At 45.6% G+C, this 21,494-nt stretch overlaps 1 protein-coding gene across 1 annotated transcript in view; it reads right to left on the minus strand.

Moving 5' to 3' along the window:
* LOC142578393 (glutamate receptor ionotropic, kainate 1-like) overlaps positions 1 to 21,494 on the minus strand; it is an 81,640-nt gene that overhangs the window by 30,985 nt on the left and 29,161 nt on the right. The window contains exons 4-7 of the mRNA XM_075687787.1: positions 16,679 to 16,769; positions 13,517 to 13,700; positions 11,160 to 11,167; positions 6,387 to 6,537 (exon numbers count right to left, since the gene is read on the minus strand). Of these exons, the coding sequence (XP_075543902.1) occupies positions 6,387 to 6,537; positions 11,160 to 11,167; positions 13,517 to 13,700; positions 16,679 to 16,769 (434 nt within the window). The remainder of the gene's footprint in view (positions 1 to 6,386; positions 6,538 to 11,159; positions 11,168 to 13,516; positions 13,701 to 16,678; positions 16,770 to 21,494) is intronic.

Raw genomic sequence — 21,494 nt, forward strand, 5'->3', positions numbered from 1 at the left:
GTCGTGCGGCTACCATAGCAGACCAGCCTGAATTTACGTCAGTTCACTGAACCATGATTGTGTTATCCTACCGCTGATAGCCTCGAACGTTCAGTGGGACAGTTGACGTTGTACCTTGAGGAGTGGCTGACGCAATCCGAACGGGTGAGTGGTCAAAATCATTGGGACCTGTCAGTCATTCAGGTATGACAATCATAAGACCGAACTTGGCAACTGGGATACCTTTAAGCACAAGTTCCATGACATGCTTGGTAAAGCCTACAGTAAAATATTCGCTGCTCAGAAACAGCTGTCAACGCGGGCCAAAAGGTCCACGATGCCTCTACCTTTAGTAACACAGAATGTGCGCGTGCTGAACTGAAATGCTGACAGCGACATGACAAAGCCTGACAAGGTTGGCCGCGGCCTGAAGAAGATAGCGGACAACAAATTTAACCTGCTTATGTGAAGGAATGGGGCTACATTTAATTCTCCGATCGGTGAGTATCAAAGTTTCGAGCAGGCGAAGAGCCGCCGTATTGAATGACCATACTCCTGGCTTCCCAACACCACCGCGGCATCTCTTGTGAAGAGCGCCCGCCATCTCAGCTTTAAGCGCTTTCGGCGAAAGAGCATTGTCTGTTGCGGAATCAAAATGATGGCTCCAGCTAGCCTCTTTAGGAACTCCAGTGGCGGAATCTCGAATACACCAGAGGTCTTACTGGTCCTAGCCATCATGCGAAATGAACTCGTGATTCTCAAGGTTGACACTGCTTGGGCCGTGGTCAGTTCTACGTTTGCTCCTGTGGCCGCGACATTGATCCCGTATTATCGATGGTTCGCTCTTGGATCTCAGAATTCCGTCGATTAGAGAACTGAAGACGATCGGCCTATCTGCTGCAGCTACCACCTTGTAGGGCGCGTTGCTTGCTACTGGTGCTTGCCACTGATCGTTCCCGCGACGTACTCCATTTTTTGCCTATGCGAACCTGTATGAGCGCAGCCTTTTCGAGCCACTATCGGCGACATACCCATACAATCCTGACCCTGTCACGACCTGCCACTCGTCATCACTGAGCGGTCATCAGTCAAATTAGCAACCTTTCCAACATACATCTCTCACTCCCCGCCACCTCGCTTCCAGCCGGCTCCTTACTCCGGAAAATTGCGGCTCCTTGCTCTGGAAAACAAGGCGATGCAGTGCAGAGGGGTAACACTGCAGCTACAACTCTGCCCCGAAACACTCAAATTACTCGGCCGACTCGACGATGTATGCTGGACGTTGACGTTTAAGGCGTGACCATCTGTGCGCGTTCGACACCGGGGCCATATTTCTGTCATGAGCTCTGGCCTTCGCTGTCGCCTAAACAAAGTGGCCACACCTGCTATATCGCACGCTGTAAACGTGCCAAAGCAGGAAGTACTTACGTTCTTTGAATGTGCACCACCCGCATCACCATCGCCGGTCACCCAACTTCTGTTTTATTTGGCGCTCTTAAACAACGTCCTTATTACTTTACACTAGGTATGCATTATTTAACAATTTATTCCGCTTTGATTGACTGTGCGACTGGCATCCTGCAGCTGGAATTACTTCACCTAGCCGATACTCCAATAAGGCCTTTGTCCCATCTCTAGTCTATCGACTGTAAGGGCATGCGCCTTCGAGATGCCATGTATATCTGTGATCTCCAACCCTGCTGTGGCTGATGACAAATACGTGCTTTACCCTACAAGAAATGTTCTGTTCGTCAAAATGTCATTGTAACTAACACGCTCGCCACAGTAACCGGGAATCGTGACTCCATTCGTATTTTGATCTTAACTGTCTTTGGAGCCGCGCTGGGACCGCGTTGGAACCCACCAGTTCTTCCAGTTCATCCTTCACCTGCACCACAGCCATTTCGCCGCACGATGCCTTTGTTTGAATGATCCCCGCTGACTTTTCTCCTGCTCCACCTACCAACCTCCATCGTCTCCTCAAGTCATACAATGACATTTTGGACTTTCACAACCGTTATCTGAGCCACACCTGTATTGCCCTCCACCGAATGGACGCAGGTGACTCGACGCCATCACGCTGCCGTCTCTATCGTGTCTCCCTCGCCAAACGTGACGGAATGCAAAGGGAAGTTGACAAAATACACACAAAGGCGTTATCGAACCTTCTCCCAGTCCATGGGCACCCCGATTAATGCTAGTAAAAAAAAAGCAGCTGGCGATTTTGTGTTGGCTACCGGCACTTGAACATCACGCGTAAGGACGATACCCCCAGCCTAAAATCGATGAACCCTGGGACTGCCTCCACAGAGCCCCGTACTTTTCTTCCATTGACCTGCGCTCCGAATACTGGCACATTACGGTTGATTTCATGAACTGCTAGAAGACTGGGCGTTCACCACACTAGATGAACTTTGCCATTTGAAACGCAAAGCTTTTTAGTTAGTCCAATGGCCTTGCAACCTTCGAGCGGATCATAGACTCTCTCCTTAGGGGCTCTAAGTGGTCCACTTGTTGGTGCTATCTAGATGACGAGATGGCTTTTTCGCCTACTTTTGAGAACCACCTCACCCGTCTGTCAGCCAACCTCGGCAGGCTTCGCCACGCTTGTTTGCGACTTACGTCCTCCAAGTGTCCTTTCGCTCAACACCAGATCACTGTTCACGGTGACATTCTTAATGCTAGCATGTCGAATCTGAACCTAACAAGATGCGCGGTGTCCGAGGCTTTCAGGTTCTCGCTCAGTCAGAGCTGCCCGGAGCTTTGTCTTATTACTGTAACTTCTGCCGCTCTGTCAGGAATTTAGCAGACATTGTCCAGCCGCTTGCTGACCTGCTCAAGGAGGACGTCCCTTCTAGAGCAAATTCTCTACTACGTCACGTCTACCAGGTCACTCATTGCGTCGCAATGTTTGGCATGTGGGACGTAACACCACGTGATCCGCTGCGGACAGGCGTCGCTGCTGCCCTTGCTCGGAGCCTCGCCGTAGCAGACTGGACGATGGTTAAAGCATAGAGAAAGAAATTCAACAAGAGGTGACTCTCGGCGAAAACTGGAAACAAGAAACAGGTCACGCCTATTGTCAACCCCATCCATTAGTTGAATCATGCATCAGAAAAGCAGAATGTGAAATTAACTTAGACAACGTTTTACTTTTTATAATTCTTTCCCTCTAAAACTAAACAGTTTTGCGTTTAAATGAACTAATACTTCGCGGCTTCGCGACAACAAGGTGGCGGCACGCCAGACATGCCACCGAAGCAAGCGAGGCCGGCTGCGCATGTGAAACTCGCCTGCTCAGCGACTGAGACGGATCAACGAGCAGACGAGTTTCACATGCGCAGCCGTCTGCATTTCGACACGGCACCGCTGCACTACGTGATTAAAGCAAGGTTAGGATTATTGTTTGACAGTCTGCGACGCACTTCAAGCACATTTAGTCTTACTGCACAAAACTGAACCTTTATAGTGACGCAGCTATCGAAAAACATCTCCGCCGTGCAGGCCTAGTTAATTTGAGGTAATTACTCGTACTGGGAGGTGTTTGCGACGCTTTCTATGAGCCCAAGCATTATTTTAACTTATTTAGGTAGTTTTTAGGCACACTCGCCGCACCAGGCTTTGTGGCCAAAATCACCTCGCCCGTGTGACGCAGTTTCGCGTCTACTGAATCTTACCGGGACAAGTTTTGGCGCTTTCTCGGACTCCGGAAATTATTGTAACTAATTTCGTTACTTTTTGCGGCCACTGTTTTTTCAAGCACAGTGGCCGCGCTCGGCGTAGTGGCACCATTAGCGAAAAGCAGCTCGGCTGTGTGCCGCAGTTTCGCGTGTACTGAATCTTACTGAGAGAAGTTCGTGACGCATTCTCTGACCCCAAAAGTTATTGTAATTCATTTCGTAACTTTTGGGATACTTTTGAGGCATGCTCGCAACGCCTGGGGTTGCGAAGCTGTAAGCAAGAAAGCAAGCCGGCCGAGGTTGTTTAGTTTTGCGTGTGCGGAATTTTAGTGGGACAAGCTTGTGATGCTTTTTATGGCCCTGCAACAACATATACCTCATTTCAGTACTCACGCTTGTCCAAAACGCGACGAGCGATTGCCAAGAGTGAAAACATGGAGTGTGTTGCTTGCGCCGGCAGGACGCGTAAAAGATAACGCCGAGGAACTCAAGAACTTGACATTTCTCTCTACTGAGCGACTGAAAACAGGCTTTGCACCCACGAATTTGTTTTGAGTGCGACTAGAAGGCATTCTGCGAGCTCGTGACATAGTCTGGCTGAGAGGCTCTGCTGTAGCGACCTCTGTGTACTTGGCGTGACATCGTGCCGACTGAGGCCAAGTCGTTTTGGAAACGTGCAGTCATCCGTATATTTGTGCTCTTAAAATGATGGAAATAATGCCCGGGAAGGGAGGGATGCTTGAAAATATGATGTTTTCTTCAGATTTGATGGCATTGTTTGGGAGAAGTCTATTTGCTACGAAACGTATGTAAAAGTGAATTTACCTGTAATGCCGCTCATTCACCACTTACGTACGTTTCGCCTCTAGAGACAAAATTCCTTTTAGGTCAATATACCAAAATGATACATGCTTGTAATTAACTTTTTTTCAACTGATGACATCCAGTGGTGCTCCGTACGGCAAGCATGCGAATCTGATTCTGAAGTTACCTTTAATGTCAATGTCTTTTTTTCTGTTGATGCAATATTATCTTTTTCTGTTATATCATTTTTTCCTATATTTCTTTTTCTTTATTTGTATACATATCAGTACTACCAGCTGTCTGCCCAGCCTCGCACACATGCAATGTTTCTTATTCTGGCTGGATTTTGTAACCATGACATGAGTGGATGTAATAAAGATTATTATTATTATTATTACTATTATTATTATTATTATTATTATTATTATTATTATTATTATTATTATTATTATTATTATTATTATTATTATTATTATTATTATTATTATTATTATTATTATTATTTCCTGAGCGCCTGTAGCCTCTGCCTTACATGGGTATCAGCCATTCATCGTCTTACCTGCCGTGCAAATTTCTCGTTAGGAAGGCGTAGAAATCCTTACACATTTACAAAATATGCATTCCGCAGACATACTAAGTTAGAGTATGGGAAAATGCTACATACAAATGTAGGCAGCTGGCTTTAGACAGGTTTGTGCTGATATAATTCGACTTTCTTCGGCGACGCTATGTCAACAATTTGGTCTGACAAATGATGCAAGCGTGTATTCGCCAGAACTAAGCTGATAACTTAGGCCTGGGTCTGTCACGTCAGCTGCAGTAAATAATTACTCCCGCGTCACTTACAAAGAAATGTCGCCATTATACATACATATTTCTGAGCATAAGAACTTCAGATGAAATGTAATCGGCACTTATTTTTCCCGAAAGACAAATCTGAATGGCAATTCTAAACTAATGAAAAGATACTGTCGCTTAACAGGGTCTAGAAGACGTAACATGGCGACAGCAACTTATTACACAGCACTACTGGAGGAGGAGTTCGAAGCAGGTGACTTTGGGAAACAAACTGTCTTATAAATTGCGCCAAAGAAGGGATTCTAACTTTGAGAAAATAAAAATGCAGTGTCGCATATTCAGCAATGAAACGTATGGCGTGGTTTAGGAATACATTGTGTGTATACTTTTTGTTGTATTTATTGCGTAGTACGCTGTTTACATTTTAATGGATCACAACCACTGAGATACTTCAATAAATTCCTGTCATACTTTCGTTGACAAGGCCTTCGCTTGCCGCTAGATGAGCGTAGTCCCTGTAGTTCATGTGCTGTGTTGGCTATGTATTGCATTTTTGCAATGCAATAAAATTAGAGACGACCAATTTTCTTGTCTGAGGCGATAACAATGAATTGCCACATGTTGAATACGCCTTCCTTGAACATGTACTGCATGTGTACATGTCCTGCATGTGTACATGTCCTGGACATAGAGGCAATCACTAGGCTGTTCATCAGACCTTTTGGTAACGGTCTTGCGGAACAAAGCCACCAAAAGCAATAAAGATCCAAATGTTATCCTCAATGCGTCATTCGTCATTTATGTGACATGGCGTCATTTACCTCAAAGATTACTTACTATGTTAATTCACATTGCAAGAGTTCTTGCCTATGAACGAACCTGGTGATCAACACGTACGTTTCGTGAGTTGTTTATGCACATATTAATAAATGTAGAGGCGGTGTTAAGAGTGCATACTTCATCAGCAGGTGTACTTTCCTTGGCTACAAGTGAATTTTCTTGCACTACAAGGAAGGAAGCCTTGCATTTAGGGTACACTTAAGAAGTAACTGATCATGGTCAATTCGAGAAAATCAAACTGCTTCCAGGGATTTCAGACAGCAGTAGTTGATGAATGCCGCTTACGCTCCATGAACGTCGTTGATATGTACATCCACCAGTTGTCCGCAACGAGCTGACGCATTGGTTTGTTTGACGGGTGGGTGCAGCTTCCCAACTCCACCAGCACGCTTGTAAGCACACAGACCATAAGGCAAAGCAACAGGACAATCCATACCTGGGTTGGTAGAGAAGAAATTACAAGTAATAGGTTTCGTAAGAGAATGAAGTAGTTGAAGGAGTACCGAAGGTAACATTCTCGAAAGCAGCAAATAAAAGAGCAAAGAGAATATTAGAGGAAAATTTGAAACCGCTTTTAGTATGTCGCCGAAGTGTCCACCAGAATCACGGCCCGGCACGAAACAGCCTGAGCTCTGATGCTGGTGATCGGAATTAGAATCTGTCAAAGCTCGCCTGACGTCGCTAGAATGACGCTAAGCCTTGACTGTTCGCGATCTCGGTATTTTACTTAAGGGCCGCCGCAGAATCCCAAAACGCACGCGCTCACTGAATCAGGTTTGCAAGGGCACGGAAACTAAATTCTCAAATATTTAGGAATGCTGCAAGCAGTTCTTTAAGGAAGCCGCAGTAGGAGCTGAATATTACTACACCACGGTGACCACACGACAAGGGCCACGCGGTTCGCCTATCGTGAAACTAACCAGATCTGTTTGGCGAGGCGCTAATCTTTAGGATGGGCTTCGACGACCGGGTCAGTATTTAGGGTAAGTGCATCGTTAGTGGCCTAGTCATTCTTCTTGCGCACTTTAATAAGCTTGCGGCAAATCCAACGAATTTGTTCGTATCATCGTTAAGCTAAGCTATATTGAAACGTTTCAATTAGGTACTATGCAAAGAGATATACTGTTCTTGAAGCTTTTTTTTTCCTTTTCTGATTACATGCAAGTAACCGTTCACGTAGTTCTTTTGACTTCTACGGCATCAGGCGAGGTGCACGTAGCAGTTCGTGTGTTTAACCGCGTTCCACAACACAGCAAATAAATACCTGCCCCGCAAGCCGCAAAAATGCAGACAGTCACGCTACCCATGTGATCTACGCGACTGTGGATTGCGTTCATGCTGGGATGGACCCAATTTAATAGTACATGGCCTCGAGTCGGTGAAAACCAACCCAATAGACGCGCCAAAACTTGAGAAGAAAAGCAATGAATGCATTCGATTTCGTTTTGCACCCATTTCTTCGCTTGAAACTCCGATGATAAAGTATAGACACTAGCATTCGTGCCTAGAAATACTACTTTTGTCTAACAGAAATCGGTATGTAGCAGCAAACTAGACAGCTTTTTCGCGTCATGCAGTGGAATCTGGTGTCTCTTGAAGGTCTGTACTCAGACCTCTGCAATTCCCTGTAGTTATATATTTAAGCATCAATGAGTTCATTATATCATGTGTTCGCCGTTGACTGCGTAATTCCAGAGTTGTTTCATTTAGTGCTCAGAAAGCACTATTTCAAAAGTACCAAACTGCAGTAACAGTTTGGTGTAGCACACTAACTTGTAAAAAAAGCAACAAAAATGTAAAGTACTTCGCTTAGAGTGATCATCAAGAAACAAATGATTGTAACTCTTATATTCATGACTGTCGCCTCGAAGAAGTCAGATCGTGTAACTTTCTTAGAATGCATATATTTAGTAACTTTACTTGGCAAATGTAGTTTGCTTAAGTTGACCATGATGTGCTCAGGTACGTGCCAAATGTGGTTACATGAGATACAAAATGCGCTTAGATATATCTGATTGCCATGTGCTTAGACACATACGGCGCTATTTCTCAAGGTCACCTTCTTCTATCAAATATCTCCCTTGCCAAACTCTTGTATGTCAAAGATTGGAATATACTTACTCGGCATGGAACTTCTATCGTTAATTTTAAATCAGTAATCGACAGCCTTTTTAGAACAGTAACGCGCGCTTTATATATTGAAACCATTCTCCTTTATATATATATTGTCTCTTCAAATAAAATCACTGTGAATCTCAATTTTATTTTATTAGCCGCTAATTTTCTCACCTATGTTGTTCTAAGGAAATTCATAACTACAATAAAAATTCTTAACTAGGTACTTTTTGATGATCGGGCTCCTGCCTAATATAATGGGAGAGTTTCAAGTAGCGCCTACAGTGAACACGCCGTGGTGTAGCCGCACATTGTAAAAAAGTTTTAGATAGTAAAACAACAGCGCGATGGCAGACGGATGCCGCAGGCGTTTTTCCGTTCGGCTACTATTCCACAAAGAATGACTGCTATTAGCGGTGCGTGAATGTTGCCGGTACAACAGGCATTCTGAAATTCTATTTCGGAACATTGCTCAAAAATTGAAATGCGAAGAGTGGTGTTGCAACAATTTGCGAAATATTCCAATGCGTTTTTTTTTCTGAGTGGACACGCGGGACCTATAACGTCAAACTATTTCAATATGTTTTTTTTCCATGACGCAAAACTCACGTAACCACTGGCGCAGTAATCGGGGCGTGAGCTACAACCTTGTTTCAAGAGCCTACTGAAATGCTGTCCTCGTTTGTACGAGCTCACTCTGGTTTGCTTTCAAAGCGAGTTCGATTACGTACCTTGGCTGGTTTTTGTTATCTAATTGGATGACAAGAGGCGAACAGCATGTCCAAGGGGAGACGGTTTCGATAGAGCCGACCTAGCACCGTCAAAGTTAACCGTTAATGATGGTGGTGCCGTAGTCCGTGATTTACTTGTTCCGTTAGCGGAACAAGTAAATAAGAGAAAGTACAATCATCAGCTATGCCAGGTTATACGTAGCGAAAGCTAAGGCATAACATGGTTAGCCTTGGTTAATCTTGATTGCAAGTTCACGTTAGTCTGGTTGTCTAGCTATGTTGCGGCGTTTAGCCAGTCGTTCGAGGCGCTGTTCGTCTGTTTCCTGGGCGATTCGTTTCCTCTTCATATCGTTAAGATGTAGATTCCAGGCCTCCTCCTGCTTATCAGAATTGTCGCCGTCCATACTGCCGCCTCAACTGTGGTTGTGGCGCACGCGAGCTCTCCTTTTCAATCCTCCGACATGTTATCAGGCATGCGACGCAGCTGGTGAAGCGAGCGGAGGCGAACGCAATGACGAGGAACGCAGGGTGACGAGGAACGCGGTGTGACGTCATGTGCCTCCTCGGAGCACCACCACAGAGAAATCGCAAGTTCGCGTCTAGTAAGGCTTTCGCTTTAATATTCGACCTGGAAGCTGCGAGTAGCCAGTGCCAGAGCGATCGGCGGGCAGCCATATTCTATTCCTTCAGGCACGTGGCAGTTGCCGGCTATTCAAAAAATTGGCTGCGGCTTAGCTCAGCTAACTCTTGTCGTGGTTTCACTTGGTTAACCTTTGATTTAGCTGTAATTATTGTACTTAGGCATACAATCATCGTCAAGCCAGGTATTACGGCAGTACCTAGGTCGGCGGCTACAGATGACTGTGATTAGGCTTGGGTAGACGCAAATCGTCGACTGCGCGACGGCTGTTGTACCATAGGGAAAGTGAAAGTCCTACACACGTAAAGAGACGCCATGAAAATGCGCTGCGTCGAAGCACAAACGGACAGGGCACGAACGCGGTCGCTACATTGATCTCGACAGTGCGACGCCTGTTGTATTCCGGACCCTCTCCAGTGAAGCAGCTCGCAGGGCGATGTTCGCGGGGGTGGTTAGGCGCTGCTTGGCGATGACGGCACAAAGACTGCCGCTCCCGCGCAACGCACTGACTAGGCGAGCGCAGCGCTCCTGTTAGCCAGGCGCGCGGTGAGTCACATGGTCAGGAGGCCGCTAGCGCACGCGACAGTGCCCCGTATCGGTGCGTCGAGTCACGTGATGCGTTGCCAAGGCTGCAGCGCAGCAGCGATCGAATGAAGGTCAAATGTGCGGCGACTGCGAAACTCGGCTCGACGAGGTTATTAAAGCTTTAGGTTTAAAAATAATGGTGCCCGACGATTACGATACCCTCTAATGCGTAACTTGAGCGCAGCTGTATACGTGTTTTCTCTTCCCAATATATTTTGGCAAACAATTCAAGACCGAAATCACCGCATCAACTGGCAGTGGGGCCAGTTCCGTTATGCATTCGCAGAGGCAGAGGCACTGTGGAAACACTGACGTGATGAGCGGCATCAGAGCCAGCTCTGGAAAACGACGACGACGAACGCTCGAGCATTTGCACGAGCGCGTTCGCGCGGTTGCGCGGATGGACTCCGACGCTCAACCCAGGTACGGGCTCCTAAGAGCCGCGCTATAATGTAGCTTTGTTCCGCATATTATTGCATCTTTAATGTATACGCGTCATTATGACATGGTGCCTTGTTGCGTATTTCTGACGTCATGTGACAGACAGGCGAAGTGAGCGCCGCCCAATACTTTTTCACGAATAGCAGAAGCGTAATGCTGAACATGTAGTAGCATTGTAAATAACTTTTTATTCGGTCTAAACGTGCGCAATCAGTGTGCAAACGTCATATGACATGGGCAGTATCACGATTTTCGTGAGGTCGCCTTAAGGACAGGTAAAGTGGGAGTGGCAGAAATATTTTCTGCCCAATCGTGGAGGGCTCACAGCAGTAAAGGACGAGAGACTGTTTGTAATAGCTTTACGTTACAGCACCCTTGCACTTCTATAATTTGGCCTGATTAAGACTCCAAAATGTACACTAAGGACTACAAATATGATAGAAAGCGGGTAGACGGCAAATACACGTGGAACTGCCATGAAATAACACCTAAAATATGTTCGTTGCTGTTTGTTACTGTTGGCGTTTCAATTTCAGCAGACTGTACGTTTTTCCCTGCGAGGTGGCAACGAGGCTTCGTGACAGCGACAACGCCTCATATTCGTTACATTACTACATATCGGTCCTGTTGCAAGGGTGCCGACAGAAAATGCATGCTATATACGCGGACAACGTTCTGTGGCGATGAAGGGAAAGCTACGGGTGCGTGTCTGCTGCAGATGTGTTACAGCGGCAAGTAGTCTGATAGTGTTTGACAGTGCTTTTGCTTTCTCGGAACAGACGCTGAATCAATGCGGCTTCCTTGTGCAACGGTTTCACGTTTTCCCAGACGCGGAAGGGAGAAGCAGCAAAATAAGTAAACCTTTACACTCAGTGGTACGTTCTGTCTTACTGAACTGTTGCTAATAAGATATTTACGTTTTCTTTTCACCAGCTTGAACTCACGGGGATTAAAACACCGGACTCTTTTCAGGAGCACTCTAACTTGTGCGCACTTCGCCTCCGTGGCTTTCCACTTATAGCCACAAAATGTCCGCGAGTACAGTTTTGTTTCCCGGCCGCCGTGGGACTTAAGAGACAGGTAGAATCGAAACATTATGCAGCGATAGCCCGTTTACTTCACTTTTGAGTAGAAATATATTCGCATGTGTCAATATAAAATTTGATGCCGAAGATGTTATTCGCGCATACGTGTGTACAGTGAAGAAAGATGCTGTGTCGCTGCAATGTGGACGATCGAACTCAAGCAGACGTCATTTTATTGAGTTTTCGAGGCCTGCCCCTTCGAGGCCTGGTCCTTAGACCAAGCATGCGTACTTTCGGTGCTGCTTCGCCATATGCAACGAAAGCTTATTGTGCGTTGCATTGTGCTTTCGAGCCAACGGGAGGTCAGCGACATGCTATAGTAGTTTGACCGTTCGGAAAAAGCCTTGGCGAGCCGGTATTGCGTGGCAGGGCTGAAGGGACCTTTTTGTGTTAGCCATGCGACTTGGCGGGTTGGTCCGTCACATAACGTTATGGCGTCTAACATTAAGAGATGCGTAACACACGGTAGCTAAATTGTCATTGCTAAATAGTTATTGCTAAATTGTTAAGCTAAATTGTACAGCCACCCGCGGGGAAGTCTGCAGTTGCCATGAGCATTTATGTAAAGTCGAAGTGCGATAAATTCGAGACTCGCGCACCATTTGCTGTGGGTGCCAGGGCAGCGTGCGAGGGTTAGAAGAAATGGGTGGTCAACCCTAATAACGACTCTAACTCGCGCTATGGAGGGCAGGAGGCAGGTGAGAGCGCATCTCTTCTACCCCAGCTATGGCTGCGCATGGTTGTCCAGGCGGCTGAGCATATACGCGGACCGTGCCATATCTTGGAGGTAATCCGCGGTGGGTGCAAAGGTGGGTGAGCCGACATAGCGGGTTGCTTCACGTTCGTCGTCTTCCCGCGACTCTAGTGTTGAACTTGGAGGTAGCTAATCTCAAGTGCCAGGCATGCGTGGAAACGAGCGGAAGCCCGAAGCATTCGCTGCTTGACGCCAGCGCTCTTCCTCACGCCAGTGTTGTGACGGCAGTGTGCGCGGTCGTATAGTGAGGTGTTTTCGTGTTTGCCACAGCGCGTCACGTCATGGTTGCTAATTTAATTAGTAAGCCAACGTTTACTGCAATTTGTAGGGCCTAAATCCACTTAGGTTGGTGTAGCGATCGAGCACATTGTTGTTGCTATGAATGCGTCGCCTTCCGGAAGAAACTCCCACATTTTCAGGGAAAAATTATCGTATGTTTATACAGCAAGCATGCTCAAATAAATGTTTATTATGCTCTTTACATGGCAAAAGCTTCGCATGATCGCGCTCATTTGCGCTATTCATTATCCCAGCGGAGCACTTCATTGCCGATCCCCTTGCGCATGACTCCAGTGGCACCTACTGTCCGTATATGGAATATTTGTGGATGCTTTCTAACCAGGAGGAAAGTACTGAAAGAGGCCGCCTAAAGAATGCGCAGATTTCTTAGCCAATGTACATCTGACTCAAGATCTGAGCCGATATCTTCGTGTTCTGCTCCTCAACGCAAGGTAGGTGTTTTCATTCATTTCTTATATTGATTTCTAATTTCTTCGATTATTCATCTGCAATTTCATTGTATGTCAGCTTAGCAAATAGAATAGTAAAAGAACAATGTCTGTTTTTGTTTCTACACCGATATCTTGTCAAGATAAGATAATAACTCTAACGAAAACTAAGACAGAGAAACGTTAGGCCTAGTATTTGCATGTGCACAAAAAACATTTCTATTTAGCGCTCAAAAATTATCTCAAGTGTTTGTTCTCGTGCAGCCTGTATGACTGCGTCAATCCGGTCCCTATTCGAGCACAAAACCATTCGCATAATTCATTGTGATTTTCTACTCCGCCAAATTTTCGGTGTCACCTGCCACTGAAACACCATCAGGTTTCCGAAGGCGTTGGCTTCCACTCGGTCCGGCAATCCTGCCAGGATGGTGAGGTATTCCGTGATGATCTGTGGAGGGAAGGTCACGACGTGGATGCGATCGTAGGTGATACTCATGGGACCGAGTGCCAGGTCTGCCCTCTGCAGTACAGGAGGAATACAGATAAAAAAGAGGCAATTATATTGTGAGCAAGGATTGCTTATACATTCACTGACGGTCGCAGATTATAAGTAAATATCGACTAATGGAGTGCTTTAGACTTCAGTACTTGTATCCATAGGAGAGCTAACGGGCGCCGCCTTCAAGGAAGGTCATTTCGTTATCGTGATCAGCATGTGCTTCATGCGACTGCACTCTGCCATCTTGAATGTGGCTTGTCAGGCCACATACCATCAGGAAGAAAGAATATTCGCGCAGCAGCCGAAAACATAGCGCGTGAAATTGCCAATGCCCCACATTTTGACGACGTTGCACTGGCACATTCTTAGATCCATTTATATAAATGCCAAGAATCGCATCGTTTTGATGAAAACGATGTGCTTTTCCACCTAAATCCATGGTGTCAATACAAACGCACGAAAATGTCATTCATTGCTAGCAGCTAGCCCGAATGCACTCGTTGATGAGTTTACAAGAACGATATTCTGTTGTAATATATAATGTCATATCTTCTTAATACATAAACTTCGCAGTATTTGTCCACTTCTTACAGTTAAATAACACGTACGTAGATACAATTTGCAAGCTCTGGTATTCCACCATATTTCATTAGAATGCCAGAAAATGCTGCACTTCGGAATATGCTTCACTTCAATTGAATGAACTCAGTGAGAATTGCTTACCTACAATCAATATGCCAGTAAAATATTGTATTTGGCGCCATGCTCACGTATTGCGTTACAAAAATTATGAAGTAAATATCGTATGTCCAGCAGCAAAAACCACCTAACAGAAAAGAGCGTACCCAGTGCGGTCAACAAAATCGTAGTCATAAGGTGTCGCTTTCCTTTTCGTATACTGCTGCATATTTTTAGGTCAGATTACTGACAGATCTAATATTAAAACAACAAAAGAGGCTGGTACAAAACAGTCCTTCGCTTTTTCATAAGTGCATCCCTCAATCAATGAAAGCGCAAGAGATTTGTACTGTTGCGAAATTTTTCTTTCGCAGCGAAGCTGTTAGCCTCTTGCTGGTCGGGGTATTTCGTGTCCGTCAGCAAAAGCACATAATGAAAGGAACGAAAAAAGGTGCATATGTCCTTTGGAATCAGACATACAAGAAACAGCTAAGTATTCATTTCAATAAAGAAAAGCACAGAACAACCGTCAAGACCGCATGTTGAATGAAAAGGCGCCTGTGAACAATAGGAGATGCGTTTCTTCTTCCCGCGTGTGTTTCCCGGCAAAGATTACGCTTGCATAAGCTGCTCGGGTGGGAAAGGGACAACAATAGCATACGAATCAGTGAGCGGCACCATACTTCCTATAAATAAGGAAGACCTGGGGCCATATAACGTAAAAATATTCCAATACGTTTTTATTCCAATCTCCTGACGTCAAATTAGCGTAACGGCCGACGCAATCACCGGGTGGTTGCCCGCAGGGTTGTCTGAAAAGACTAATCAAATGTTCTCCTCGTTTATGGGAGGTTGCTTTTGTTTGCTTAAAAAACGAATAACATTACCTATACTGAGCGGCTTGTCTTATCTAATTGGCTGACAAGAGGCGAATAGCACGCTCAAGTAGAGAGGGATTCGACGGGGCAGAGCCAGTGCACTGAAAATCGATAACCGGATGAACAGGGTGGTGCCGGCGTCTGCGATCGGTCCACTTTCCCTTACTAGCTTGTGGTGGCTCATGGAAAATCGCATGCAGCGGAAGGTTAAGACTGCAGCTAAGACGGATCCTCGTCAAAGAAGAGTTGGCAGAGCGAGGTCGTCAACGTGTCGAAGGTGCTCGACAACGTTACAGGGTCACGCAAAAAGCGTTATTGTACGCAAATAAACGCGTGCTCTCCAGCAGGTGCGAGATAGCCAGTGCCTGAGCGATCGGTGGCAGTCATCTCTTACTCCTTTCGGAACGGGGCAGCCTGCGGCTATTCAGTAGAAAATTCCGTTTTGTTCGGCGCTTATTGAATCTTTAACGCGTTGACGTCACGTGGACGTGGTGAGATTTTGCGGTTTTGTGACGTCGCGAGACCGGCAGGTGAAGAGGGTGCAGCCCGAAAACATTTGACCAATTGCAGAGGGCTAATTGTAAAAAGGCGTCGAATCAGAAACAACTATTTTTCTTTTGTTCGGCCAAATCATGCATAATCATTGTGTAGACGTCATATCAGATTGGGAGCTATTGCGGTTTTCGTGACGTCGCATGACAGACAGGTGAAGTGGGGGTGGTCTAGAAAACTTCTTGACAAATCGCGGAGGGCTGGTTGCAGAAATGAAATAGAAAAGTTTGGAATAGATTTAGGTTATAGCACCCCTGCCTAGTAACTCATTCAGTTCATTGCAAGACCGCTATGGTTAAACAACGCAAAGCTAAGAATCGCGTAGAGCAGTGTGAATACGAGGAGCACTGAAAAGTGGAAAACCGTAATTCTCGACAACGGTGTCGTGCTAACGATAGGTAGAACAACGAAACGTTTCATATCCCTATCGAGGGCATTTGAATGGTTTTCAAGCAGCTTCGCTGGTCATCCACTTTCGCAGGGTCGGGTCAATTTTTTTCTTCCTTCAGACGCCTAATTAAACAGAAAACCTGGTCTTTGGACCAGCTGTACAACTCCTAGGAGTTTTGTGGGCACCCCTTTTATAGTACGCATAATGTGGTACAATATTTTGCATAACAATTATGAAAACCTTTAGCGGGAATGTTTGGCCACTTCGCTTCGATTCCCCAGCTTAAGCGGATTATCAAGGTATGTGCGATAAGACAGTGTGACAGGGTAACTTAAAAACAGAGACATTTCTCTCACGGTCTCGCTAACAACTCAAAGTTCGACCATGCAGTTGATCTGCTCCATCGTGGCTGTGGTATTTAGCTTTAAAAAACGTTTTATCAGAAACGGGGGACCTTTTATCAATCACTACTATTGTAGCCAGAGCATCATTTTCCGCACATTTCTGTAGACGTCTCCAACCAGGCCAGTCCAACTACCGTTAGGAAAGACCATTCCTGTGCCACCTCCTTCGGAACAGGTTATGTCATACCTGAAAAAAAAGCAAGACAGATACGAGCATGTCAGTAATACCATTTTGTGAACTACGCCGTAGCATAACGTTCACATTCATAACGTAATGAATGTGCCCAATGTTCACAAGTTTCGGAGGGGAGGCACCGAGGTTGAAACTGTTGTTGATGATCTTAAAAGAGTGTTTACCTGTGTTTCACTTTAATGCGAAAGCACTAGAAATCTTCTGAAGCAGAAAATCAGGCATGATAAACAATGGTTGGAAAAATACGGCTAACAGCGCAAAAAGTAACATAATCTCAGCCTGGTTACGCCCACTGCAGGACAATGGCCTCTCCCATACTTCTCCAACTACCCGGTCATGTACTAATTGTTGCCATGTTTTCCCTGCAAACTTCTTAGTGTCATCCGCACACCTAACTTTCTGCCGCCCTGTGCTACGCTTCCCTTCCCTTGGAATCCAATCCATAACCTTTAATGACCATCGGTTATCTTCCCTCTTCATTACATGTCCTGCGCATGCCCCCCCCCCCCTCCCCCATTACTTTTTCTTGATTTCAACTAAGAACCAATCTGAGCTTGGTTAATCCGCACGGATGACGCTCAACTGGAGAAACCTGGTATTTATGTCCTGCACATGTGTGGCCATAGATAATAGAGGAGATTTTTTAGAGTCCCCGTACAGTGATAAACTAAAGGAAACGAAATATTAAAAAGGGGGGAAAGAAAAGAAAAGGGAAGCGAACCCGGGATTTGAACTGGTGAGCCTTGGATGTTGCCTGGAGAGATAGCTCAGTCGGTTGGTCTGTCAGGCCCCAGGTTACATTGAAGCGCCATAGCTCCTGTCCAGAGCGTCGTACTTACGTGGAACGAGGTTCGTATTGTCCGCGATGATCGATTTTTGTGGTTGGAAGGCATATGCACGCGAAAAACTTCTTTTATAAATTTAGTGACTTGAGAAAAGGTTACGTTAACCACAGATAACATGGCAATCAGCACTCGAATACGACAAGAGGAATTGTTGAGACATGGAAAATTTCCTTGAACGAAGTCTAGTTTGCGAGAGAAATGCTTCTAAGTATGGAACATTATAAAGATGAGGGAATATAAGATATTCTGTGCGCTCACCGAGAGGATGGCGTCCGCACGAGACTACACCAGGCACTTTACTGAGACATGGAGTTCTGTGGCCGGAACAAAGCCCCTTTTTCAGGCAGCCAGGCGCAGATCACGTGCGTTCCGATCGCTCAAGGTTGCGCGGACATTGTGTAGTTTGAATCGAGTGGACTCGAGCGGCTCTGGAGACTAGGAAAAGCAAAAGCAAGTGCGTGGCGAGCGCGGCACGCTCAGCGTGGGAAGCTAACCCGAGTAACTATCTCAAGGATTACTGCTCACGCGAGTGAAGTACCTTTACCTACTTATAATAACTCTAATATGACTGCTTTCTAAAGAGAACAGAGAGTGAACAGAGAGAAAAATAGTGTTTGCGATTGTTTAATTTTAATGCAAATACACTAGAAATCTCCTGAAGCAAAAAAAATCAGGCATGTTAAACGATGGTTGGAAAAATACGGCCAACTGCGCAAGAAGTATAAATACGTCAACAAATGCTGGGATTGGGTGCGAGGCACGCATGCTTCCCCTAAAAGTATGTTTCTCATCAATTTTTTTAACCTAACATAGCAAGTACCATACAATGAAGCGTTTTTCAGAGGCTTCGCAGCACACACACACACACACACACACACACACACACACACACACACACACACACACACACACACACACACACACACACACACACACACACACACACACACACACACACACACACACACACACACACACACACACACACACACACACACACACACACACACGCGCGCACACGCGCACACGCACGCGCACGCACGCACGCACGCACGCACGCACGCACACACGCACACACGCGCGCACACACACACACACACACACACACACATACACACACACACACACACACGCACACACACGCACACGCACACGCACACGCACACACACACACACACGCGCACACACACACACACACACACACAGAGAGAGAGAGAGAGAGAGAGGATCACACCTGTACTTAAAAACCAGCCTTGGCTGCAGGCACTTCTTCCACGCTTTCCACCTCTTGCTAAACTCATCTTCGCCATCCAGCAGCGAACTTGTATTTTCAAGAGCATCACACATATGGGTTCATGCCAGTTTCGCGTCTTTTAGAGCTAGGACGTAGTCAATTCGTGATCTCCAAATAGCCTACAACGCTAGTAACATCAGGGTTTCATAACTGGTGGTATTTGTTTGCTGTTACCCTGTTAGAAACTTCACATCTTCCCTTTTTCTGTGCATCCGCATATCAAGCACGATTCGTACGTTTTGCCAAAAGTATTCTGCACTTGAAAAAAAAAGGGGTGTTGCAACGATTCACGATAGGGGCAGAGCCTGCAGTGCGTTGACCACGGCACAAAAAAAACCCTTGTTACTTAGCCATGTTTCAACAAGTAAAACTTCGACATGCATCTTGAGAAACAAAATATTAATCGCTGTTTCTACCGCATACATTGCAAGACGCTTGAAAACGACAGTTGGTTTCCATATCAAGACCGCAAGATGGAGGGAATACGATATTAAATGTTTTCCAGTAGAGCCTCCTTCGTTTTCAATTTTTAGATACTCTAGAGAAAAAACGCTGTTGAAAGAAGCATTCTCCACGTCCTTGCAAAAATTTAGGGTGCGTGCACGTGGGGCCCCTTGGGCACCATCAATTCACTCAACCATGTGCCCTCCGCCGAATCGTTCGAAAGAATGGAGCACGATATGATTAGTTGGGTTTTGGAAATAGTTCTGCCTCTACGTTTACGAGCCCTAGGCCTCCTTTGACCTTACTTAAAGATATATTACTGCTCATCATGACCTCAAACGTGACTCCCAAATAAATATCGCAACAAATTTGTGTACTTGAGTCAAGTGTGCTGGTAAAGAGGGCATCACCTGCTCTGAGTAGCATACAGCTTGGAAGAACACTGTATTGCACCGAGGGCTCTGTTCATAAGTGGAACAGTTCTCCCGTGCCACGGTAGTACTATTTCACCCAGAGTGTCACTTTAATTGTATTCTGCCCATTCTTGAGGTTGGCAGTATCGAAGTACACACCGAGGTAGCTGATGATTTGCGACTTCCACTTCACATTTAGAAAGGTGGCTAGTTTTCAGAGTGGTTCGCACAGGGGTTTCAAGTACAGAGCAAAAAGAACTACTGAAATGGGACATCCTTGCCTAACGGACGTATTAATCTCTATTGTCGATGTTGTTTGCCCGTTGATTAGCAGTCGTGTCGGTAGTTGTCCGTAGCAGACACTTGTATAGCTAAAAAGCCGGTGCCCAATTTTACAGGACTTAAGCAAGGTAAAGTGAAAGGCATGTGCTACTCTGCCGAAAGCTTCGCTCAGATACACTTGCAAAACCGCTAGCCATGCTCTATCAGTGGAGGTGGCTTCGTACAGTATTTGCATGACATGCAGATTATCGCTGATGCAGCGTCCTTTAATGCTGTATGATTGATGGTTGTCGATGACTGCTCCGAGGGCAAAGTCTAGCAATAATTTTAGCTGGAATTTTGTAATCGGTCGTTAAAAGACTAATGGGGTGGAAATCGCTCCGTCTAGGCACTTGTCTTGATTGCTTCTTATGTGGTAATAGAGCAAGACCTCATCGCATAGATGGCGGCAGAAATCCTCGTTTCCAACTGTTATCGTGCACGTCGCGTACTATTGGCACTCATTCCGTGGAAAATTTCTTATAAAAGCAGTGCGGAGTATGTGAAATTCTGGCTATTTTCTTGGTTTTAATTTACGTACGGTCCATTCTATTTCGTCCTCTCATATGCACTCATCCATTTGCTATTTTGTCTCGTCATTCATGCAATTTAACGTTGAAGCACATTTATGCAAGAGTTTGCGGTCGCATGTAACACTTCCACACTCGAAGACGTCCTTGTATGCTTGAAGAAAACGAATCTCGTTGTCATTTTGTGATATGAGAATGCTATTGCCGCTTTGTAACGCTCCTATTCTGTTTTTCTTGCTCCGCTGTCCTTTTTTTTCGTCTTGAAAATCATGAGCGCTTTCTCTTCTCGGTTGTGATTTCGTCCTAGACCGTATCATAGCCCTTTTGTACTCCTTCAGGATCGACACCAGCTGCCCTTTGCCCTCTGAGATATGTTGGGTAAAACTATCTAGGTGACAGTTTTAGGCTTCGATGAGATTTTTCAGAGTTTGCATTATAGTCAGCTTCTCGCTTTTTCTGGTGGCGCATGTTCCTGTCCTTTCACAAGCAGAAACAACATACATTCTTCTTTTAACCATTCCCGCAATAAGGCGTCTACGTTTCCTCCACTCGTTCTTTCCTTGATTAGATTCCTAATGGTGTCGCATATCCCTTTGTCATCCAGCAGACTCTTAATCAGGTTCCGCAACAGCCATGCTTGCGCCTCCTTCTTCCCTTTTCTTCAAATATGGCTGTGACAAATGCATAATCTGAGAATACGACGGGTTACACCTTATAACGCACTCTGTACGAGGAGAGGTCGCTAGATACCTCAAACTAATCATGCCTTGAGTGACAGTCGTCTTGCGAATGTGTAAGACCGTCATTATTTCCTGGCTCAATTTAGGTAACATTCTGCAAGTCATAGTCGCACAAAATCTTCCGGAGGTCTG

The sequence above is a fragment of the Dermacentor variabilis genome, chromosome 4 (genome assembly GCF_050947875.1).
Source record: "Dermacentor variabilis isolate Ectoservices chromosome 4, ASM5094787v1, whole genome shotgun sequence".
NCBI classification, from domain to species: Eukaryota; Metazoa; Arthropoda; class Arachnida; order Ixodida; family Ixodidae; genus Dermacentor; species Dermacentor variabilis.